This window comes from Lactuca virosa, chromosome 1 (assembly GCF_052849685.1).
Source record: "Lactuca virosa cultivar CGN04683 chromosome 1, Lactuca_virosa_CGN04683_v6, whole genome shotgun sequence".
Classification (NCBI taxonomy): Eukaryota; Viridiplantae; Streptophyta; class Magnoliopsida; order Asterales; family Asteraceae; genus Lactuca; species Lactuca virosa.
Window position 1 is genome coordinate 98,099,343 of NC_136426.1, and position 17,772 is coordinate 98,117,114.

Sequence of the window (17,772 nt, forward strand, 5' to 3'; positions counted from 1 at the left end):
TAGCAAATGATTCAAATTTTACAAATAATTAGTTTTTCACAAAAACAAGTAATTATCTTAAAATTTGACAAACGTCATGTTTTTTTTCCTTTTTTTTTCCAACTTTGAAATAAAACATTTGCATCAATATAACAGAAAACAACATGGCTCTGATACCACTGTTGGGTTTTGAGCATTCTAACACTCCTATGGTGTACATGCAACCCTATAAACCTTGGATCTATGTTTTCTCTATTATACATGCAAATATTAACTATTCCAAGGTTTCGTCCTAACTAGCATATTATGAAGCACCTATACTACAAAGTTCTAGTTAGATGACATACCTTTTGATGTAGCTTGATGTCTTCAAGCTTTAAGAGCTTAGCCCCAATAGTTTGGAAGCCTCAAATGGAATCACAAATCACCAAAACACCTTGGAAGAACTTGAGAGAATATGTATGCACACTAAAATCGGCCCACTCTTATTTTCACACACTTGTGTCAATTTTGTGAGCCAAGGACCCCTTTATATATTATGGAGGATTAGGGTTACATCCATGTAAACCCTAATACCCATGACCTTTCATTTACATAGGATCCATGGGTTAAAAGCTCCATGGACCATCCATGAAAGCTTAGCCCAATCTAAATGAACTTGGCCCATTCCATATATATAAGAGTCCATATTTAATTAGTTCTTTTTGATCACTTAATTAATTCTAAATTAATTCTTGATCAATACTAATTAAATAATATGATTCCATATTAATATATTAGAACTTATAATATATTAATATAAATCATAAATATACTATTCTCAAAAGACTATCCATATAAATTGTGCCGGTGAAGTGCAACCCAAATAGACCATGTCGGGTCGGGTCAAGTACATACCAAATATATTTATGGACTTAGACATTAATCCAACAGGAACATTAAGATGCTTCGATCCGATTGTGGTGGTGAGTATCTTAGTACTGAGTTCCTTGACTATCTTAAGGAATGTGGGATTGTCTCACAATTGACACCTCCTAGGACACCACAGTTGAATGGTGTAGCTGAGAGGTGCAATCGGACCTTGTTGGACATGGTTCGTTCCATGATGAGTCGAGCTTTGCTAACAATCTCATTTTAGGGGTATGCCTTAGAGACTGCCGCCCATATCCTTAATCTAGTCCCTACAAAGAAGGTTGCCAAAACACCTCACGAGGTGTGGACTGGAAAAGTTCCCAATCTAGACCACATCAAGATTTGGGGTTGCGAGGCTTTCGTGAGACGCGAGACTCACGATAAGCTCGAACCCCGAAGAGAAAGGTGTATTTTCATCGGCTACCCACAGAAATCCTTTGGTTACATCTTCTACATACCCAGTGATAATGTGGTCTTTGTAGCAAGAAGAGGATTCTTTCGAGAGAGAGAATTCATGAGCCAAGGAGACAGTGGGAGGCAAATTGACCTTGAGGAAATTCAAGAGTCAAGTGGTGAAGGAACCTCAAACCCTAGCCCTCAACCTGAGGAGGAAACTCTTGTTGAGCCGCCTGAAGAATCTATACCTCTGAGGCGTTCCACCAGAGTTAGGAATGCACCTGAGCATTATTATGGTTTTCATATTACTGCAGAAGGTGAGACACTTATCAGTGATAAGACACTGGTAAATCTGGATGAGCCTAACAGCTACACGGAAGCCATGGCAGGCCCTGAGGCTGCTAAATGGAAAGAGGCTATGGATAGCGAGATACAGTCCATGTATGACAATCAAGTTTGGAACTTGGTTGACAATGTACCTGATCGTAAGATAGTTGGGTGCAAATGGATCTTCAAGAAGAAGACCGACATGGATGGTAATGTACACACTTATAAGGCACGACTGGTTGCAAAGGGTTATTCTCAAACTCCGGGAGTTGATTATGATGAGATCTTTTCACCAGTGGCCAAGATTAAGTCTATTAGGGTTCTGTTAGCCATTGCTGCATTTCATGATTATGAAATATGGCAAATGGATGTCAAAACCGCTTTCCTTAATGGAAAGTTGGCTGAAGATGTTTACATGGTTCAGCCAGAGGGTTTTGTCAGTACAGAGTACCCCAGTAGAGTGTGTAAGCTCGAGAAATCCATGTATGGATTAAAACAGGCACCTCGCAGATGGAATCTTTGCTTTGATGAGAAAGTCAAAGAATTTGGCTTTTCAAGGAGTGAAGATGAATCTTGTGTCTATATCAAGGCTAGTGGGAGTATAGTCAGCTTTTTGGTACTGTGTATGGATGACATACTACTCATAGGAAATGACATCCCAACCCTGCAGGAAGTAAAGTCCTGGCTTGGGAAGTGTTTCGCTATGAAGGACCTTAGAGAAGCTGCCTATATCCTAGGGATAAGGATTTTGAGAAACAGGAGTAAAAGACTAATTGGACTTAGTCAAAGCACCTATGTGGACAAAGTGTTGAAAAGGTTCAACATGCATAACTCCAAGAAAGGAGAGTTACCCATCCAGAGTAACGCCAGATTGAGTAAGACACAAAGCCCTAGTACTGAGGCTGAGATAGCAGAAATGAGTCGAATACCTTATGCTTCAGCTGTAGGATCGATCAAGTATGCTATGACGTGTACTCGACCTGATGTAGCCTTTTCTTTGAGCATGGTTAGCAGGTATCAGGGGAACCCTGGCAAGGCACACTGGAGTGGGGTAAAGAATATCCTCAAGTACCTACGGAGGACTAAGGACTGGGTCCCTACCCTCGGTGGCAGTGAGGACTTGAGAGTTGTAGGGTACAGTGATGCTAGCTTTCAGACTAACAAGGATAATTTCCGCTCTCAGTCGGGCTGGGTCTTTACTCTAAACGGAGGGGCAATTACTTGGAAAAGTTCCAAGCAGGAGACAGTGGCTGATTCCACTTGTGAATCAGAGTATATAGCAGCAAGCGAGGCAGCAAAGGAGGCTATATGGCTAAAGAACTTCATCGGAGACCTTGGAGTTGTACTAGCTATAAAGGAGCCAATGGAGATTTTCTGTGACAGCAATAGTGCGGTTGCCTTAGCCAAGGAACCAAGAGATCATGGGAGATCCACACACATTGACAGAAAATATCACTTCATCAGACATCGAATAGAAGAAGGAATCCTCGTGGCAAAGAGGGTATCATCGGATGAGAACCCAGCAGATCCCCTCACGAAGGGACTGACTCGGGCTAAGCATCTCCAGCATGCTCGGAGCATAGGGCTGAAGGATGATATTAGTTTTAGTAGTTAGATAATCTTGAAATTTGTAAAATGGAATTGACATTTGATGATAAATAAAAGCTGTTATTTATGAGTAAAGTGTTGCTATCTCTTGTCAATCGTTTACTATTATTTCTTTTTGCATGTTTTGACTTCCAGAATAATTATGTTATGGTTTATATCATATTATTTAAACTCTCCACAGTCGGTCATATGTTGGAAGTAGATATGAATCAAGACTGTCATGGGTTGGCTTGTAGAGGTCTAAGATGTTAGACAAAGCGGGGCTACAGCACTCATGAGTGCTCATAAGTTCTGAGTATTGGATTCAACCCACGCTCACTTGTATCACTTCATGGAATTTATCTCGAGTGATCGTGAGACGGTAATATCATATAAGTGTTCAAACCTAGAGATATGATTTGTTGCCTATGAGTTGGTTATGCATTGATTGCACGAAAACGCATTGGTAACTCGATGTTATAAACCGTGCTTTTGTGTGTAATTCAACAAGTAGTAGAGCAAACATATGAGTCGAAGTTTATCTGTTCCTTCTAGGATTAGAAGCGATATCTGGGCCCCTCGATGATTTTGTTTTGACCTATGTACCGGGCCCGGTCAGAACTAAATTGATGTGTTCAGTTAAGTTCTATGTCAAACAAATCGGAAATCGGGAAACAAATGCTGGACAATAAGCAAGACCATGTTCCATGTATTTGTCCGGCTGATATCTAGAACAGAGGATTATATGATCACTTATCTAAAATGGCGCTTCATAGTTCAACAGAGTTTAAAGAGCTACGATTGTTGATCGGTTCCTGAAGTCATACTTGCAACTATAGTTATTAGACTTATCCAAGTGGGAGACTGTTGGATATAGTGTCTAAGTCCATAACTATATTTGGTATGTACTTGACCCGACCCGGCATGGTCCATTTCGGTTGCACTTCACCCGAACAATTTATGGATAATCGTTTGAGAATAGTGTAAGTTATGATTTATTAATATATTATAAGTCCTAATATATTAATATAAAATCATATTATTTAATTAGTATTGATCTATAATTAATCTAGAATTAATTTAGAGATCAAAAGTATGACTAATTAAATATGGGCTCTTGTATTTATATAGTGTGGGCTAATGCTTATTTGGAATGGGCTAGGCTTGCATGGAAAGTCCATGGATACTCCATGGAGCTTTAACCCATGGATCTCATGGAAATGAAAAGACATGGGTATTAGGGTTTACATGGATGTAACCCTAATCCACCACACTATATAAAGGAGGCTTTGGTTCTTGAAATTGCACTAGTTGATGTGTGTAAACTAAGAGGGCCGATTTCAAGAAGTTGGTGACTATTCTCTCAAGTTTCCAAGTTTGTGGTGATTTGTGATTTCCATTTGAGGCATCCACACTATTGGTGCTAGGCTCTAAAACTCCAAGCAATCAACTACAACTACAAGGTAAGTAATTCTACTAGCTTTATTTGATTCAAGTTCCCCATGCCATGCTAGATAGGATAAGCACCTTGGAAAAATAATTATTTGCATGTATCATAGTCAAACATAGATCCAAGGTTTCTAGGGTTGCATGTACACCATAGGAGTGTTAGAATGCTCAAAACCCATCAGCTGAAGCCTCATGAGACGAGGTATCCCACCCACGATCTGGAGTTGGGGGTAGTGGTGTTCGCCCTCAAGATCTGGTGTCACTATCTGTATGGGGTTCGGTGTATCATATACACGGACCACAAGAGTTTGAAGTATTTGATGGATCAGCCCAACCTGAATATGCGCCAGAGGAGATGGTTGGATGTGGTAAAGGATTACGATTGTGAGATCCTGTACCACCCGGGAAAAGCTAAATTTGTAGATGACGCTCTGAGCCGTAGGGCAGAGAGTGCCTCGATTCGAGATACTTGTATGCGATTGACGGTGATGACTCCGGTGTTGGACACCATTTGGGAGGCCCAGGCAGAGGCCGTGATACTAGAGAACCGCAAGAGGGAGCGGGTGATCGAGCAGGTGTCTGAGTTCGTTACCGATGGCCAAGGGTTGATGACCTTTCAAGGTCGGATTTGGGTGCCGTATACAGGCGGGGCACGTACCATTCTGATGGAAGAGGCGCACAGATCGAGGTTCTCGATCCATCCCGGGGCCACTAAGATGTATTTGGACCTGAAGAGAGAGTATTGGTGGCCCTGTATGAAGAGGGATGTCGCGTGGTTTGTGGAGAGGTGCTTGACCTGTCGCAAGGTTAAGGCCGAGCACCAGCGTCCGCATGGCAAGTTACAGCCACTTGAGATTCCCCAGTGGAAGTGGGAACAGATTTCTATGGATTTTATCACCAAATTGTCGAGGACCGCGAGGGGCGTCGATGCAATTTGGGTGATCGTTGACCGGCTGACGAAGAGCGCTCACTTCCTTGCTATTAGTAAGAGCTCTTCCGCAGAGAGGCTGGCCGAGTTATATGTGAGAGAGGTGGTATCGCGTCATGGAGTACCGATCTCGATTGTGTCAGATCGAGATGTACGTTTCACTTCCAGGTTCTGGAAGAAGTTCCATGAGGAGTTGGGTACGAGGCTGGATTTCAGTAGCGCATACCACCCACAGACGGACGGGCAGAGTGAGCGGACGATTCAGACACTCGAGGATATGCTTCGAGTATGTGTGTTACACTTCGGAGGAAGTTGGGACACGTACTTGCCGTTGGCTGAGTTTTCCTATAACAACAGCCACCATTCGAGTATCGGTATGCCTCCCTTCGAGTTGTTGTATGGGAGGAGATGTCGGACTCCCATTTGTTGGGGAGAGGTAGGGCAGCGCATGATGGGTAGCACCGAGATAGTGCTACAGACGACTGAGCAGATACAGCAGGTCAGGCAGAGGTTGTTGACAGCTCAAAGTCGCCAGAAGAGTTATGCGGATAGGCGACGATCCGAGCTTGAGTTCCAGGTGGGAGACTTCGTACTCCTGAAGGTGTCTCCTTGGAAAGGAGTGATCCGATTCAGGAAAAGGGGCAAGCTGGGGCCCCGGTATATTGGTCCGTTCAGGGTGACCGCGAGGGTGGGCAGGGTAGCGTACCGTTTGGAGCTACCTGCGGAGTTGAGCCAGATTCATGATACCTTCCACGTGTCTCAATTGAGGAAGTGTATAGCCAACGAGTCGGCGGTGGTGCCGCTGGAGGATATTCAGGTGGATACGAGACTGAATTATGTTGAGAGACCGATCACGATCTTGGATCGGAAGATCAAGGTCCTGCGAAACAAGGAAGTGCCCCTGGTTCAGATCCAGTGGCAACATCGGAGAGGGTCCGAGTTGACTTGGGAGCCGGAGGCGGAGATGCGGGAGCAACATCCTGAGTTATTTGCGGAGCGAGACTTCGAGGGCGAAGTCTGATTCTAGTGGGGGAGAATTGTAACACCCGGATTTTCAGGTATATTATTTTAATTATTTATTTTTGTGAATCTTTGATCTACTCGACGAGTTGGTGCTATAACTCGTCGAGTAGAAGCGGGGTGGCCACGTAAGTTTAATGAACTACTCGACGAGTCCAAGAGTAGACTCGCCGAGTAGGCGCTGTGGGTGGAAACCCTAAATCCCCGGGCCTGTGCCCTATTTAAGGGACCTTATGGCCCTCATTTGCGGCCACCATCACCCTTGAGAGCACCAGAGCACCTGAGAGCGTTGTGTGTGTGTGTGTGTGTGAGAGAGAGAGAGAGAGAGAGAGAGAGAGAAGGAGCCGTTTTCATCATTCTAAGTGTGATTTTTGCAAGAAAGAAGGAAGGAGGGCAAGCAAGGAAGATTGAGGAGCTTAGATCTACCACCATTTGATCAGAAGAGGCTGCTAGAGGTATTAATTTGTGCTCAATCTCGTGTATTTGGTGATCTACTTGAATCTAGGGTTTTCTTATGCCTTCTTTAGCTTGGATTCGAAGTATGTGAGGTCCCAAGGTGGAGTTCTTCTTAGATCTGGGCCTTAAGAGGTCCAGAGAGTCCTATCTATCTTGCTTTATGCTATTCCATTAGAGATATGAACCTAGGTTGCCATTTTAGAGGCTATTTCGCTAAAAGAAGCCTTGGGTGCGTTGCATGTGAGTCAAGATTCGACCTTTACGTGGTTATTGGTCATGGGGAAGTCAGATCTATAGTTTAGAGAAGCAGATCTAACCTCAGAAGGTCATTTGAGTGTTGTCATGGGAGCAACTTGCCGAGTTCATAAGTGGACTCGACGAGTCGAGTCGGGGTTGCCCCGCGATTCGTTGCAGAGAAACCCGGCGAGTGGAGGAGGGACTCGATGTGCCAAGTGAGGCTTAGAAGGATTCAGAGGACCCGCGTGGACTCGCCGAGTCGCCCGGATACACTCGACGAGTCTGGTCAAAGTTTGACCGTTGACTAGAGTTGACTTCGTTGACTTTTAGGGTTGAGTCAATGTTTGGACTTGTGAGCCATTGGAGGGGTAGAATGGTCTTTTACCCTTCTTAGAGAACTTAGAGAGGGATTAGCCTAGTCTTTGAAAAACGTATTAATTAGAGTAATTATTTTATGTGATTAGGCGAAGGCTAGATCAGTATTTCCGAGTTCGAGGTTTACCGAGCTATCCGAGGTGAGTCTTCTCATTATACTTTACCTTGAGTAGTAAGTAGATTTATGTGACAGAGTATCTTATATGCTATGTATGTGATGTGTTGCACTGCATTATTTCTATGTGATTTATGTTGTGTTTATTCCAGAGTTTACAGAGTTAGGACCGGAAGGTCCACAGAGTTAGGACCAGAGGGTCCACAGAGTTAGGGCCAGTGGGCCCACAGAGTTATAGCCTCGAGTGGCTAATATGTGTTATATGTGGTATTTTGGGGAACTCACTAAGCATTTATGCTTACAGTGTTTTGTGTTATGTGTTTCAGGTACCAGTGAGGATCACGGGAAGGCGTCGGCATGATCAGTACACACTTGTGGAGTTTTTATGTATTGTGATCTTGGGATGAGTTTTATGGATTGATATGTGATACATGGAGATTGATAATATTTATGAATGAAATTATATTTTTAAAAGTGAAAAATTGTTTTGGAATTTACGATGTTACACAAAGTTAACCGGGAAATAAGCTAGAATCATTACCATCCAAATCCTAATCCAAAGATCATCTCACATCATAATCCCAAGAAGGAGGACCCTTCCTATCTGTTATATATGTTGCTTCCTTAAGCTCCTTGATGACAGGTAAAGGCCTTGGACGATCACGAATTTCATCACTGCAAATTTATAATCAAAAGTAAATAGCTTTAATAAAACCCATTTAGAAACTTCATATAAACATCAAAATCATGAGATCAATCACAAACCTTGTCCATAGAGCAGGATCATTATCACAGCGAACAAAAAGATACATGCATACCTTGTATCCCTGTCAGAAAGTAAATGTTAAACGCCATTTTAGAAAAAGAAAGACTATATAATATCAAGGAATTGTGTGATTTTCAGAATCTTACTTGAATTCCAGGTTTCCTCCAGTATTTTTTAATCCTGTATACTCCATCATATCCAACATTTTTCAATCCTGTATACTCCATCATATCCAACATTTTTCAATCCTGTATACCTCAGTTGTAACTAATTAGAATCCGATCAACACAAATTTGATAAGTGAATGACATTATGATCATATACTGATAAAATGCTATAAGGAGCTCACAATTCCGATTTTAAGATGAGAAGATAAACGTCCGAAATTGAAGCTGGAAACATCACCACCCACTGTCATCATGGAAGCGGTGGTCGGAGGTGCCTGTCACCACTGTTACAGTGGTGGTGGTTGCGGTTTTTGATTAGAAAGAAGGAAGAAATCAAAGGAATAGCGAAATTAAGGTACCTTTAATGAAGGATCCAATCTCAATCAGCCCTAGGTCGAGCTCCTTTCATTGAACTTCCGATTTCCAGCAGCTACAAGGAAAGGGATGGCAGCATGTGGTGGTTTTCCGGCCGAACTTCAATAGTGGCGTCTTGATCGGTGCTTAAAGGAGAAGGATCCAATCTCAATCAGCCCTAGGTCGAGTTCCTTTGAAACGATTCTCAAGAAATTGATAAAAAAAAAAAAAAAAAAAAAAAAAAAAAAAAAAAGGCCTACCTTTTTTATACCCGAAACGAGCGAGAGAGCAGAAAGTTGACGAAAATTGAGAGGAGATTCAGATTTTGCAACAATTTTGGTGTTGTATTACATTCTGAAATTGGGGTACTAAAGTCTGGTTGTTCTAGATTTGCGTTAACCTCCAAAGACTTCGATAACTTGAAGACGAATTTGAAAACAGATAATGATTATCGTGGATGAAAGTAATGGTTGGCGGTGGTGTTCGGTGGCAATGATGGTCGGACGGTCGGTAAGAAGGCGTTGAAGATGGAGATTGCAGAAGTGTGGTGGTCGGCGGCCAAGATTACAGTAGACGATGGATTTTTAGAGAAATAGGGGGAATGGGCGGTGGTGTTACAGAGAGAACGATTGTAGATAAAATTGGGGAGAAATTAAGTTAAAAGTCAATAATACTACAATGATTATAGGAAATATTTGTGGAAATTATTTATCAAGTTACTAAATTACCTTTATTTATTTATTTAATTATTTAATTTTTTATTTAATTTTGATTGGGCCACAATCATTCCTACATCCACACAATAATTAGTTAGAATACATGAACCTTTCTCTCTCCTACATCCACACAATATTTGTGAACCACACTCTCTCTCTCTCTCTCTCTCTCTCTCTCTCTCTCTCTCTCTCTCTCTCTCTCTCTATATATATATATATATATATATATATATATATATATATATATATATATATATATATATATATATATATATATATATATATATATATATATATATATATATATATATATATATATATATCGTTGTTTAATGAGAGGATTTATGGGAAAATAATAGTGTTTCACTTATTTTTCATGCTTAAGTCAAAAATCAATTAAAATGTGATATTCAAACCTTTCAATGTGGCAGTCGAGAAGATAGATTATACAATGCTCATTTGCATAGTCTATGTGATTCTAATAACATCCAAATGAGATTTTAGATGATTAGGCTTGGCTTCCAAAAATATCATAAATCTATAGTCATGTTTTCGATGAAAACACTTTTCCCTTTGCCTAGATGACACGAAACTCACATCTGTCCTACACATTTTTGGATGAACTATCTTACACCTCCCTCAAATCCAGACAATTCGTATCATCTTCCAACTACACCACAACCCTTACAAATGAAAACTCGCCTCCTAACTCCCCTTCCACCACCCGTTCACCTCCTCCCACACAAACTTTGGCTTGTTGATGTTCTTGCCAAAGGACCGTCTGCCCATCTTCATTTTTCAATCTAAGTTGGAAGGTCTTTTCGCCGTTGAGCTAGATGGGGGATGTTAAGCTATATCACATGTAGAAGTTAGTGGTTAATTAGTTACGGACTCACGGCTGTTTTGTATATGTGAGTCATCGTGATGTAGTCTAGTACATGACTATGTGGATTATAGTATGTATATATACATTGCCACACTATTGTATCATTCATTTTACAGAGCAAAAATGCTTTAACTATACATAAATAATTCATAATAAATATTCCCATCCAAATCCTATTTGGTCGATGAACATACACAAGGCAAGCATTCGAATCTTCTCTTACCTTTGAATTTCATTTTCATCGAACTATATGGTTCATGCAAAACACGGTGTTCATTGTCACTAGCTCTTTCCATTACAGATTTCGTCATGAGCTGGTCAAGCATATCCAAAACACGGCTCATCTTTGGTCGTACCTTTATGTTTTTGCGCAAGCAACTATTGGCTATAATCGACAGTCTTTTTGCTTCACGTAAACCAAAATCGTCGATCTCAATCCTAGAGTCGACTATTTGGCAAAATTTGTCATCCGATAAGTAAGGTTTCACCCAGTCCAAGAGCTTTTGCTCGTTCATGGGGCGATGAGGATCTAATGGAGGCCAACCTGTGATAAGCACATACAACAAGACTCCATAGCTCCATACGTTGCTCTTTGTTGTTAGATATCCCGTCTTCATATATTCAGGTGCTGCATACCCTGATACATGGGTCTGTCCTTCTGAAGTACTTAATGATGTGTTGCCAAAGTTTAAAAGCTTAGCATGCCATTCTTTATCTAGAAGAACGTTAGAGGGTGTGAAATCGCTGAAGATAACCTGCATACACCATGTGTTTAACTTTTAGCATGATACAGAAAGAAAACTGAAGCACAAGGATATTGTCGGATTGAATACCGGGTGGTCCATTCCCTCGTGTAGGTATGTCAAGCCACATGCAGTATCACGTGCTACTCGTAATCTTCTGGCCCATGAGAGAGGTGCATCTGACTTAGCAGATAAATGATCATGCAAGCTTCCATTAGACATATATTCATGAACTATAAGCTCTAGAGTTCCATGTTTGTCAACCTCATCACAGTAACCGATTAGCTTGACGAGGTTAGGATGCTCAATCTTCCACAGTTCATTGACTTCTGTCGCTAACTGTTTGTCACCCTGTTTGCTAATTAAAAATGTAACAGAGTCAATAAGCTTTGATCAGCAAGCTTTCATCCAAAAGATCAAGCTTCAAACGTTTCTATAAACAATATTGAGGAAGTATATATTTCGATGTTAGGAATGAAGAAAGTTAAAGAAAGAAACACGTGCCTGCACTCCACTATTACGTAGCTTCACAGACACCTTAATCGTCTTATACGGATACACAGAACTCTTGATCCTGCCCATACAAACACTTCCTGATTCACTTTCCCGAATCTTTGAAGACCTGCAGAAATTTGTAGTGGCTGCTTTGAGCTCAGTAAGTGTAAATACTCGCGGATTCCTTGGTCTCTTCGCTAAATCGGGTAACTCATCCTGAAAATTAGGTTCGGATCCAAATCGTTTTCCATCAAATTCCGAACAAGCAGTATGATAGCTTTCGCTTGAAGATTTTGCTATGGTTAGGTACTCGGTCTCTTCTCCAAAATAGACTGAGAAACACCTGCAAGAAAACACCATTGCTCCTTCAGTTATCTGGTTTCACAGCATTAGGGCCGGTTCGTTTATGTTGAGTACTTGAGTAGGCGTGAATCACAACGTGCGTCGCCGAAAATTGTAATTGGTGTTCACATATCGGAGGTAACGCTTAACTTTTAGGATAAGGTTGCAACTTAGAAAGGTGTACTTTCATCCGTGCAAGCTTCCGCTATCGTCGGAAAAGGGTCTCGCTTTTATCGAATTATATAAATTTCTAAGTGCAAAATAAGATACAGCTAACTTTTTTTGTTTTTTTTCCTTTTGTTATGTTTGGCAAAGATATTTAAAAGCAGCTTATGAAATTTTGTTAAATTCTTTCAATTGAATATTCTATTTATTTATTAGTTCTTTATTTTTAAAGAATAATTGTGCTCGAATTTATATATAAATTTAGGATGGTGCTAAAAAACCCTATAATGATAGGATATGTATTTGTGGGTGTGTACGGATGAAATTGGGGCGCGATTGACGGTCCACGTCCACATCCCGGAGCAGTGGCGAATCTAGACCAAAAAATCACGTGGTTCCCAAATTAAGTGAAGCCAATAAAAAAAATTCAACAACATTTGTCTGAGGTCGGGTCGGGTCGTATACCTTAAAAAACTGGACGAATCAGTTCAACTTGTTAAAACCGATCAGACACCACCAATTAAAATTTTTAACAAAACGATTGAAATATAAATGAAAAAAGCAGTACGTTTTTAATGAAAAACTAGTTGATTATTAGTCCATTGATAAAGCGGTGAACGAAGAGTGAGAGTCATTAGCATGTGGACTTCTTTTTATTACAGCAATTTATCTATTTATTGATATTTTGAGAGTGCCGATTAAGAGTGGTTAATTTTTTGTTATCAATCCCATAATTTAAAATAACAAATTGATCCTAATAATTTATTTTTTTCTTCTTTTAAAATGATTTTTAAGACATTGTTTTAAAAAACAAATTCAAGGTAGGTCCCTTATTTTTTCTAAGGTAGTTCCTAATTTTTCTACAATATATATTGTAAATAAACTTGAAAATTTAGGTAGGTCCTAGGACCTACCTTGGTCCATACTAGATACGCCCCTCTCCTGGAGTGTCTAACCTCCTGCTGATCCTAGACGGGTGTAGAAAATCGAATTCCCTCCCCTTTAGATTTTGGGCTATTTCCTGGTTCATTCCTAGTATATCAACAAAATAAACTCAGCTTATGCAAAAAAATAATTTCAAGGTTAATAAGTCATCAAAACTAGATGTTATAATTAGATTGTGTTTATATCAATAAAGTTTAACAAACATCAAAATAAGAAGTGACAAATTTGTATACGGACCATCGAAGGAACTAACGATCGGCAAACTCTTGGAATTGGGAACATAATTCAGTATATGGATTATATCTCTGATGGTCTAATACAGTCTAATACAAATCATACTTAATAGACTTAATTCAAATTCAATAAACTTTTCAATATATATATATATATATATATATATATATATATATATATATATATATATATATATATATATATATATATATATATCATCAAAGCGGGGATGAGACGGGTTAGGGATTGGGATATACAGCCCCAACCCATTCCTTGTTTTAAATTAATGTGGATCTCCGGATACCCATTTTTGCAGCGTATTACCGTACCCGATTGAGGTTGGTCAACCGTGTCCTCTAAATTTAACATATATAGTAATAGTTTATATCAAAGAATCCTAATCGAAACTATATAAGATAATTAATTGATATCATGAGTACCAAACTAACAAAAAACATCGAACAAGAATAACAAAATTTTATCAATTTTCGCTTATAAAATATTATTTATTTATAATTAAATAATTATATATATGTCTCATCTTATGGTTGTTTGAAGCATTGAGGAAGAGACTGGGAAATATAAAACAAAATATCAAAATTTAATGAAAATACTAAAATAAATGTAATAGTGGCAACATTTATCCTTAAATAATTATATATATGTCTCATCTTATGGTTGTTTGAAGCATTGAGGAGGAGACGGGAAATATAAAACAAAATATCAAAAATTAATGAAAACACCAAAGGTATTATAGTCATTAATTTTCGGAGGGACCAAATCCGCAACGAAACTAGCTCAAAAAAACCACAAATCCAAAAAAGTTATGATTTTGACTAAAACCCGGAAAAAATGAATACCACAGAAACCATTTTCGCAGTTGTCCTTTTTTTTTCAAAAACAAATGCAAGGGTAGAGAGAGCGTAGGGAGGGATTGATCACGGTTTGATTCAATTGGCGCTACCGCCACTGACCCGCACGCTAACCATGTGGACACCGTTCACCCATAGTCATCAGTCTAACTCGAATATCAAAACACACAATACAAAACACCATAGATACTAAGATAAGCTAGCAAATAAAAAATTGTCCAAAAAACAATTCGCCACAATTCACCTACAATCCCCCATAATTTAGCGCATCCTTTACATATTCCAAAAAGATCTAACTTTCTTGTATACTTTGATCTCCTTCCGCAACACCCTTAGATCCCAACCCTCGGATCTTCACATCATAATAAACCTCTTCAACTTTCCTCAAATCGTACTTCATTCCTGCAAAATAAGATTTAAATAAACAGTTAGTAACTTAACTGCCAATCTGCCATGTCAGGGGCAATTTGGGGATGACAGAAAAATGAAAACAAACCATCGAACTTTTTTCGCAAGAAATCATTTCTGAGATTAAGCATGCGAAATGAAGCATGAAGATCAGTTAAAAACTTTAACACCTTTCTAGGGCAATCATAATCCCCTGCTGTCACTTGATTCACCACATACCTAGGCTGCAAAAAACATAACTACTTGATTATATTTGTTTAAAAAAAAACACAGCAAATATAGTACAAAAGGATTCTTGATTTCTTACCAATTCATTTGACATGAAGCAGATTCCTGTAATAAGAAATTACATTACTAAAATTGCAACAGATTTGAACATGAATGCATTTTATATAGAACAATAACATCGGTCACTCACCAGTAAGGTAGTCTTCAACATCAAGGCAAAACTCAGAATTCACTGCATTACCCATCAAAAGCAATTGCATTAAATTAATTAACACTTTAATTTAAGGTATTTTATAGATTTGCCAATGATTGTTCAAAAGAAAGACTCACGCTCTAGTTTTTGCTCCATTTCTGTATGGATTAGAAGGCTTCCTGTTTCTAGCCAATGTGTAAAAGCAAGGAGAGATACTACTTGCTGTGTCTCACTTCGCCAATCACCATGATACCTGTTAGTGAACATTAACAACAAGAAGAAGTGATAGTAAGTGGTTATGCAAATTAATAAGTGATAATATATCTGTAACTGTTGAAAATCACCTGTAGTATTGCCCAGGTTGTTCACCAACAATTTCTGCAAGCTTACTGAAAAGCTGCTTCAATTTGTCAACCTGAGAGTTAACCTTCTCTAGAACCGCTGATTGTAAGGAAAAAAGGGAAAGAATAAGCACAAGTTATATCGATATTATTTCTAGCTAGTAGACCCAAACTGATAATGTATTATAGAACCAACCGATTGCTTTCAAACAAAATTGCAATGGCAGCCAAATAGCCCCTAAATCCATCTCGTTTTACACATTACAACATCAGTTAGTTCATTTTATGATCGCATTAACCGATTGCTTACAGAATGTTTGAAATGCAGCCAATGACATGTTTCTCCCTAAATCACTCAGTTCAATGTATGATCATATTAACATGTTTCCCCTCACTCTCAGAGTAAACGACAACGAGACAACATATGAACATCACATACGTTAGCCGAAGCGGAAGAGCGTTTATAATTTTAGAAAATGAAAATTAATACCAGGAATAGGGCGAGATTGATGAACAAGAAGAAGAATAGAGTGCATGATCCTCGTAGTCGAATCAATCTCAGTGGAAACAGCTTTGATGCGGTCACGTAAGTTTCCAGATTCTTCTAGACTGTAACGAAACTTATCAAACTGCTTCTCGACTGCTGCGGAAGTAGGGGAGGAGTCACCGGTTGCCATTGAAGTGCAGAAATGGTTGCAGGTAGGTGGCCGCCGCGTGACAGTGGTGGTGCAGTAGATCAGAGGAAGAGAAGCGGTGGCGGAGGCGTTGCGAAGGAAGAAAGGGGTGACGGGGTTAGGGTTTAAGGAGCGATGGGAAAGAGCGGTGGCCAATATTAATGCGGTCCGGTAGGCAGACTTCATCATGATTGTTTAATGGTGTTTTGTGCTCGCTGTGGCCTAATTTTTGCTTTTTACTCTATACTAGGCATTAGATATTTGTACAGGGTGCTTTCATATGTGTACGTTTTTGGATATGACCTCAAAAATGAGACGTAAAATAAACATATTAGCCCATTTGTAGGGCTGTACATAGACCCAAACCCAACCCAACCCATAAATGTTCGGTTTCTGGTTTTCAGAACCCAATAGGATCGGTTTCTGGTCGGTTCGGTTTCTTGGGTTCTAAGGTCGGTTTTTCGGTTTCTTTGGTTCAACCCATACACTCACGGGTTCTGGGTTTAAACCCATGGGTTTTGGGTTTTAACCCATTTTCCAAAAATGAAGCAAAAATTAAAATACATCAAAAACACCAAATTGAAGTTAAATACTTCAAAAAACATGAATCTTACAACCAAATAGTCTACTACAAGTTACAACCAAAGCCTGGAATAGTCTGTTATAACCAAAATACAATCAAGTATGAGTCGGTTTCTCGGGTTGGATGGGTCGGTTTCTTGGGGCGGTTTATCGGTTTTATGTATGGGTCGGTTTCTCGGGTTGGATGGGTCGGTTTCTGGGTAAAAACCGAAACCGAACCCGACTTTTCGGTTTTTAAAAAATTCAAACCCTAACCGTCGGTTTTGCTTCGGTTTCGGTTTCGCATGTTTTAGTCGGTTTCTCAGTTTGTTGGTTTGGGTTTGCTCACCCCTACCCATTTGTATTCTTAATAGCCTTCCATTCCCTTAGGTTGGAGCCAATACGAAGCTAGCAAAAGAGTGGGGTCTTATTGTTGTTCTAAATGGAAAGTGAAATCATTGTCTATTGTCTACTTATACTTGTTGATATAGTTCTCAATAGCCTTTTTTGAGAAATTAAATAATCTCTTACTTTTTCTTGCTATTTATCTTTCTACCAATATAAAATGGTGACAAGTGTTATATTTTGATAAAATTATTTATATTTTAGGACACTTGTCACCATTTCAAATAGGTAGGAAGATATTTAGGAAGAAAAGTAGTAGGATATTTAATTTCTCGCCTTTTTTTATATTATTTTTCACTTTTTAGAGCTCCAAAAAAGATTATAAGTATCCTTGAGGGGACTAGAAGGAGGTTTCTATGGGAAGGTTGTCACTAAGCCAAAAAATAAGTTGGTCTAGGAGTTGGTTCTCTCCACTCCGCTAATTTGGCTCTGCTTGCTAAATGATGGTGGCACTTGAAAAATGGGTACGATTCCTTTTAATTTTCATGTATTAAAA

At 39.4% G+C, this 17,772-nt stretch overlaps 1 protein-coding gene and 1 pseudogene across 2 annotated transcripts; both read right to left on the bottom strand.

Annotated features, from left to right (window-relative positions):
* Positions 1-10,680: 10,680 nt before the first annotated feature.
* Positions 10,681-12,268, bottom strand: LOC145117676 (serine/threonine-protein kinase PCRK1 pseudogene; annotated as a pseudogene). The gene is made up of 3 exons (XR_013712743.1): positions 11,918-12,268; positions 11,504-11,806; positions 10,681-11,425 (listed from the first exon to the last, which is right to left on the bottom strand). The product of XR_013712743.1 is annotated as a serine/threonine-protein kinase PCRK1 pseudogene (transcript).
* A 2,369-nt stretch (positions 12,269-14,637) lies between these two features.
* Positions 14,638-16,528, bottom strand: LOC145152560 (Translin family protein). The gene is made up of 7 exons (XM_079075414.1): positions 16,127-16,528; positions 15,640-15,736; positions 15,433-15,548; positions 15,293-15,334; positions 15,182-15,207; positions 14,963-15,098; positions 14,638-14,868 (listed from the first exon to the last, which is right to left on the bottom strand). The coding sequence occupies exons 1-7, from the start codon at positions 16,497-16,499 to the stop codon at positions 14,759-14,761; spliced, it is 900 nt and encodes a 299-aa protein (XP_078931540.1). The 5' UTR covers positions 16,500-16,528; the 3' UTR covers positions 14,638-14,758.
* Between the last annotated feature and the right edge of the window lie 1,244 nt (positions 16,529-17,772).

What these genes read in the sequence shown, in the direction of transcription:
- LOC145152560 (XM_079075414.1), bottom strand. Translation starts at nt 16,499, where the DNA reads ATGATGAAGTCTGCCTACCGGACCGCATTAATATTGGCCACCGCTCTT. An exon ending in CAACCTGGGCAATACTACAG is followed by an intron (nt 15,549 to 15,639) that starts GTGATTTTCAAC and finishes GTTCACTAACAG; the next exon opens with GTATCATGGTGATTGGCGAA. An exon ending in CTTGCGAAAAAAGTTCGATG is followed by an intron (nt 14,869 to 14,962) that starts GTTTGTTTTCAT and finishes CTTATTTTGCAG; the next exon opens with GAATGAAGTACGATTTGAGG.